Source organism: Babylonia areolata, chromosome 35 (genome assembly GCF_041734735.1).
Source record: "Babylonia areolata isolate BAREFJ2019XMU chromosome 35, ASM4173473v1, whole genome shotgun sequence".
Taxonomy (NCBI): Eukaryota; Metazoa; Mollusca; class Gastropoda; order Neogastropoda; family Buccinidae; genus Babylonia; species Babylonia areolata.
Window position 1 is genome coordinate 575001 of NC_134910.1, and position 7500 is coordinate 582500.

Below are 7500 nucleotides of genomic sequence, written 5' to 3' on the forward strand. Positions count from 1 at the left end.
TAACTAAACGTGAAGATATCCACAAGTACCAGTGCACTGCACTGTTAACTAAACGTGAAGATATCCACAACTACCACTGCTCTGCACTGTTAACTGAACGTGAAGACATCCACAGGTACCACTGTTCTGCACTGTTAACTAAACGTGAAAACATCCACAGGTACCACTGTTCTGCACTGTTAACTAAACGTGAAAACATCCACAACTACCACTGTTCTGCACTCTTAACTAAACGTGAAGATATCCACAACTACCACTGTTCTGCACTGTTAACTAAACGTGAAGATATCTACAGGTACCACTGTTCTGCACTGTTAACTAAACGTGAAGACATCCACAACTACCACTGTTCTGCACTATTAACTGAACGTGAAGATATCCACAACTACCACTGTTCTGCTCTGTTAACTAAACGTGAAGACATCCACAGGTACCACTGTTCTGCACTTTTAACTAAACGTGAAGATATCCACAAGTACCAGTGCACTGCACTGTTAACTAAACGTGAAGATATCCACAACTACCACTGTTCTGCACTGTTAACTAAACGTGAAGACATCCACAACTACCACTGTTCTGCACTGTTAACTGAACGTGAAGATATCCACAACTACCACTGTTCTGCTCTGTTAACTAAACGTGAAGACATCCACAGGTACCACTGTTCTGCACTTTTAACTAAACGTGAAGATATCCACAACTACCACTGCTCTGCACTGTTAACTAAACGTGAAGATATCCACAACTACCACTGTTCTGCACTGTTAACTAAACGTGAAGACATCCACAGGTACCACTATTCTGCACTGTTAACTGAACGTGAAGATATCCACAACTACCACTGCTGTGCATTGTTAACTAAAACGTGAAGACATCCACACGTACCACTGCTGTGCATTGTTAACTAAAACGTGAAGACATCCACACGTACCACTGCTGTGCATTGTTAACTAAAACGTGAAGACATCCACACGTACCACTGTTCTGCACTGTTAACTAAACGTGAAGATATCCACAACTGCCACTAATCTGCACTGTTAACTAAACGTGAAGATATCCACAACTGCCACTGTTCTGCACTGTTAACTAAACGTGAAGACATCCACAACTACCCTGTTCTGCTCTGTTAACTAAACGTGAAGATATCCACAACTACCACTGTTCTGCTCTGTTAACTAAACGTGAAGATATCCACAACTGCCACTGTTCTGCACTGTTAACTAAACGTGAAGATATTTACAGGTACCTCTGTTCTGCACTGTTAACTAAACGTGAAGATATCCACAACTACCACTGCTCTGCACTGTTAACTGAACGTGAAGACATCCACAACTACCACTGTTCTGCACTGTTAACTAAACGTGAAGACATCCACAACTACCACTGTTCTGCACTGTTAACTAAACGTGAAGACATCCACAACTACCACTGTTCTGCACTGTTAACTAAACGTGAAGATATCCACAACTACCACTGTTCTGCACTGTTAACTAAACGTGAAGATATTTACAGGTACCTCTGTTCTGCACTGTTAACTAAACGTGAAGATATCCACAACTACCACTGCTCTGCACTGTTAACTGAACGTGAAGACATCCACAGGTACCACTGTTCTGCACTCTTAACTAAACGTGAAGATATCCACAACTACCACTGTTCTGCACTGTTAACTAAACGTGAAGATATCTACAGGTACCACTGTTCTGCACTGTTAACTAAACGTGAAGACATCCACAACTACCACTGTTCTGCACTGTTAACTGAACGTGAAGATATCCACAACTACCACTGTTCTGCTCTGTTAACTAAACGTGAAGACATCCACAGGTACCACTGTTCTGCACTTTTAACTAAACGTGAAGATATCCACAAGTACCAGTGCACTGCACTGTTAACTAAACGTAAAGATATCCACAACTACCACTGCTCTGCACTGTTAACTAAACGTGAAGACATCCACAGGTACCACTGTTCTGCACTGTTAACTAAACGTGAAGATATCCACAACTACCACTGTTCTGCACTGTTAACTAAACGTGAAGATATCTACAGGTACCACTGTTCTGCACTGTTAACTAAACGTGAAGACATCCACAACTACCACTGTTCTGCACTGTTAACTAAACGTGAAGACATCCACAGGTACCACTGTTCTGCACTGTTAACTAAACGTGAAGACATCCACAAGTACCACTGTTCTGCACTGTTAACTAAACGTGAAGACATCCACAAGTACCAGTTCACTGCACTGTTAACTGAACGTGAAGATATCCACAGGTACCACTGTTCTGCACTTTTAACTAAACGTGAAGATATCCACAAGTACCAGTGCACTGCACTGTTAACTAAACGTGAAGACATCCACAACTACCACTGTTCTGCACTGTTAACTAAACGTGAAGATATCCACAACTACCAGTTCACTGCACTGTTAACTAAACGTGAAGACATCCACAGGTACCACTGTTCTGCACTGTTAACTAAACGTGAAGATATCCACAACTACCACTGTTCTGCACTGTTAACTAAACGTGAAGACATCCACCAGTATCACTACTCTGCACTGTTTACTAAATCAGCAATGTCAACTAAAACGTGAAAATATCCACAACTACCACTGCTGATGCACTGTTAAATACTAAAACAATAATAATTTACTTGAATGATAAAAATCATGATAAAACTAGATCTAATACCAACAACAAAGCAAAAGATGATGATGATGACGTCGACGATGATGATGATGATGATGATGAGGAGGAGGAGGAGGAGGAGGAAGACGAGAATGACGATGCTGTTTCAGTTTTCAAAGCACAACCGACAACGGCAACAACAGGAGCACACCAATGTGAAAAACGCACCCCCCCCCCCCCCCCCACCCCCCACCCACACACACACACGCGCGCGCATGCATACAGACAGAGAGACAGATTGATAGCAGAGTCAGGTGACTCAAAGGAAACTTTCAGTCCAGTTTTATTGATCAATTCTCTTTTGTAATCCTTCGGTACATCGAGGCGTGGATTGGTAGGGAATCAACATCCCAACAGAAGCAAAAAACAAAAAAACAACCCCCCCCCCCCCCCTAAAAAAACACACACAACAAACCAAAGCAAGAAACAAAGCGACGTGATATCTTTCACACTGTGCAGTGTACACACCTATAGTATGTGACAACTTTCACACTGTGCAATGTACACACCTACAGTATGTGACAACTTTCACACTGTGCAATGTACACACCTACAGTATGTGACAACTTTCACACTGTGCAATGTACACACCTACAGTATGTGACAACTTTCACACTGTGCAATGGTCACACCTACAGTATGTGACAACTTTCACACTGTGCAATGTACACACCTACAGTATGTGACAACTTTCACACTGTGCAATGTACACACCTACAGTATGTGACAGCTTTCACACTGTGCAATGTACACACCTACAGTATGTGACAGCTTTCACACTGTGCAATGTACACACCTACAGTATGTGACAACTTTCACACTGTGCAATGTACACACCTATAGTATGTGACAACTTTCACACTGTGCAATGGTCACACCTACAGTATGTGACAGCTTTCACACTGTGCAATGTACACACCTATAGTATGTGACAACTTTCACACTGTGCAATGGTCACACCTACAGTATGTGACAACTTTCACACTGTGCAATGTACACACCTGCATTTTCTGAGGCTACATATTTGAGAAAGGTGTGGAAAACTTGGGGGGGGGGGGAAGGGGGGGAAGCTAATTTATTCCAAAATACATTCATACTTAACATTGTAGAGATAGGGGGGAAACAGAGAGACAGAGAGATACACACAGAGAGACAGAGACAGAGAGACAAGGACAGAAACACACACACACACCCACACCCACACACACATACACACACACACACACACAGAAAGAAAGACAGACAGGAGAGAGACAGAGACAGGAACAGAGAGGCACAGACAGACAGACAGACAGACAGACCGAGAAACAGGCAGACAGTCGACGTCCGCGCCCCCAGCGAGGCGTCCTTCAAGCGGCGCACGTGCACAGCCAGTGGTGACAGACACTCGCCCTGCACAGCACGTGACACCACAGCCACGCGTGTGGAAGCCCTGCCCAGCGGCCCGCGGGTCTACATCTCGCCTCTGTGGGTCCTGAGATAGCCAGGGAATCAGTACGTACATACATTGTCAGCATCACACTGTGGGCCCTGAGATAGCCAGGGAATCAGTACGTACATACATTGTCAGCATCACACTCTGTGCGCCCTGAGATAGCCAGGTAATCAGTACGTACATACATTGTCAGCATCACACTGTGGTCCCTGAGATAGCCAGGAATCAGTATGTACATACATTATGTCAGCATCACACTCTGTGCGCCCTGAGATAGCCAGGGAATCAGTACGTACATACATTATGTCAGCATCACACTCTGTGCGCCCTGAGATAGCCAGGGAATCAGTACGTACATACATTGTCAGCATCACACTCTGTGCGCCCTGAGATAGCCAGGGAATCAGTATGTACATACATTTTGTCAGCATCACATTCTGTGCGCCCTGAGATAGCCAGGGAATCAGTACGTACATACATTTTGTCAGCATCACACTCTGGGCCCTGAGATAGCCAGGGAATCATTATGTACATACATTGTCAGCATCACACTCTGTGGGCCCTGAGATAGCCAGGGAATCAGTACGTACATACATTGTCAGCATCACACTCTGTGCGCCCTGAGATAGCCAGGTAATCAGTACGTACATACATTTTGTCAGCATCACACTCTGTGCGCCCTGAGATAGCCAACACACTAACCCGGAACATGTATGTATGATAGTAAGTCAGTCCTGTTTGACAATGACCATCAGAACAGCAGAGGAGGCAACTGCTGTCCCGACCACCTGGGCGAGAATTTGATTATAGTGGAGAGTGTCTTGCACAAGTTATATCCCCACTCTCTCGGCCTCTGGGATTTTAGGACAGTCGGCGTTGGGATGGTTCCCAAAGGCCGACTAAGGCTGCAGCAATAAGAGCCAGTGCAATTTTGCCTCTTATTTTGAGTCATAGTCCTTTGCAAAGGACTAGGTTGTAAATGACTTCCCATTGCAATGGAGCAACCATTGATGACAATACAGCTCTCAGCGAACGTGAAAATATTAAAGCATCAATAATTATTTTAGAAATCACAACACACACACACACACACACACACACACACACACACACACACACACACACACACACACGTGAAAAGAAGAATGGATGATGAAGAACAACCTGAGACAGCAGCCTTCCCGGCATGCCCCACGTGTGCAGAGAGCAGCCCCTCCTGGCCTGTGGCCCCACCTCCCCCACCCACACCTCGGCCAGTGGCGTCCTCTGGCTGCACCCTCTGTTGTCCGTGCTGACTGGTCCATGCCTCGTCACGTGCTTCGTCGTGCTGTGGCGTGTGATTGGACCGAGCTGGCTGCACCCTCTGTTGTCCGTGCTGATTGGTCCGTGCCTCGTCACGTGCTTCGTCGTGCTGTGGCGTGTGATTGGACCGAGCTGACTGCGCTCTCTGTTGTCCCGTGCGGCTTTCGGAGCCGAGTGTCTTTGTACCAGAACGAGGCTGGTCACTAGGAATGGCTGCGGTTGTTGGATGGTCTGGTTTTCTGTACTGGCGTCCTTCACTCCTCTTTCCCCCGTCGCTCTCAACACCAGGTGGCGCCAGCATGGCGGAGTAAGCTATCAGGCTGACGTCATAGGATGGTGAAGACCTAGGACTGGGGAAGGTGACGTCACTGGATGGTGAAGACCTGGAGGTGAGGAGGACTGCCGCTGGACTTTGCGGAGTGTGCGAGCGGAGTGGTGTGGGCTGCTCACCGCCTGTAGCCTGTAGGACAAACTGTGGCCCTCTGCTCTGTGCCGTCTGTGGCCAGTGTTGTGCTGCAACAAACAGTCCGCTCTGTGTACCTCCCACAGACAGCAGCGCAGCGAGGACAGAAGAAGCGGACCTCGTCTCCCCGCCCGAAGAACGGAGCCGGTCCGAGCTCCTCCCTTTGAGCGCCGCCAGGGCCTTGCGCCGCACGTGCTGGGCAAGCGACAGAACGTCGCCCAGCCTGCGTCCCGCTCCAGACCCGCTCCTGCTGTGGTCACTTTCTGTGTGGGTCTTTCCATGTTTTCCCCCCGGCGCCAAGCTTGCTGCTTTCACCGCTGCTGCTGATCCGAGGGGAAGGGCCTCAGGGGACGTGACGACGGCAGACGTTGCTGCCCTGGCTTTGGAAGAGAGTGTTTCTCTGGCGGGCAGTGTTTGTCCGGGGGTCAGTGTTTGCCTGGGGGCTGTCACACTAGTGACCCACCCCCATGACGGCGCCCTGGCGCGCTGGGTCACTGTCAGCCACCACGGCCCAGCGGCCATGCCTTTGGCACCTCCAGCACCGACCAGGGTGGATCCACCCCGGGTGGCAGGTGCCTGCAGGCTGTGGTGACGGTGCACCAACCAGCGCCAGAAGCTGCGGCCCGCCGGACTCTGAGAACCTCCGCGCTGAGGTTCCCGGCCGGCCGTCATGGTGACGTCACGAGCAGGGGGCGTGGCCTGGGAGCTGACGGCGTTCCCTCGGGGGGTCACACCAAGTGGGGGGAGGGGGAGGGCGGTGGGGGTGGGTGGGGAGGCAGGGGGAAGCGGGCGAGGAGGATGGAGGGGGTGGGGCCTTTCAGGAGCGTGGGTTATTCCCCGTGGGGGGTGAGGAGGGAGACGGGGGACGGCCGGAGGAGGGTGGGTCAACGGAGGGTGAGGAAGGGGGTCATAGGTCGTCACAGGAGTGCGGGGGATGGCTGCATCCGGATAGGGATCGGGATAGTGGTCCGGATACACGTCAGGATAGACATCAGGATACACGTCAGGATAGACGTCAGGATAGTGGCGGTCAGGATAGCGGGGGTGTCCTGGAGGAGCAGGGTGGTCCTGACGAGCCCTGGGCCCAATGACGACGTCAGAACAGGCGAAGAACTGTTCCTGCTCCCCGCATCCCACACACGACGTGCCGTTCACGGCCTGACCCCAGCTGTTGGCTGCAAGGAAAAGGGAGGGGGGTGGGGGAGGGGAGAGGGAGTGACGGGGTGTTTACAGCTAAATATCTTCGTTCGTCTGCTGGACACCGATGTCCACGTCTTTTAACTCGTGTGTTGTGTGTCTGTGATGTTTATAACTCGTGTGTTGTGTGTCTGTGGTGTTTATAACTCCTGTGTTGTGTGTCTGAGGTGTTTATAACTGATGTGTTGTGTGTCTGAGGTGTTTATAACTGATGTGTTGTGTGTCTGTGGTGTTTATAACTGATGTGTTTTGTGTCTGAGGTGTTTATAACTGATGTGTTGTGTGTCTGTGGTGTTTATAACTCGTGTGTTGTGTGTCTGTGGTGTTTATAACTGATGTGTTGTGTGTCTGTGGTGTTTATAACTCGTGTGTTGTGTGTCTGTGGTGTTTATAACTCGTGTGTTGTGTGT

The 7500-nt window shown here is 49.0% G+C and overlaps 1 protein-coding gene across 1 annotated transcript in view; it reads right to left on the reverse strand.

Annotated features, from left to right (window-relative positions):
- Positions 1-3110: 3110 nt before the first annotated feature.
- The window catches only part of LOC143278129 (uncharacterized), a 10236-nt gene continuing 5846 nt past the window's right edge, over positions 3111-7500 (reverse strand). Inside the window, exons 4-5 of the mRNA XM_076583158.1 lie at positions 5293-7068; positions 3111-4167 (exon numbers count right to left, since the gene is read on the reverse strand). Of these exons, the coding sequence (XP_076439273.1) occupies positions 4043-4167; positions 5293-7068 (1901 nt within the window). The 3' untranslated portion in view covers positions 3111-4042. The remainder of the gene's footprint in view (positions 4168-5292; positions 7069-7500) is intronic.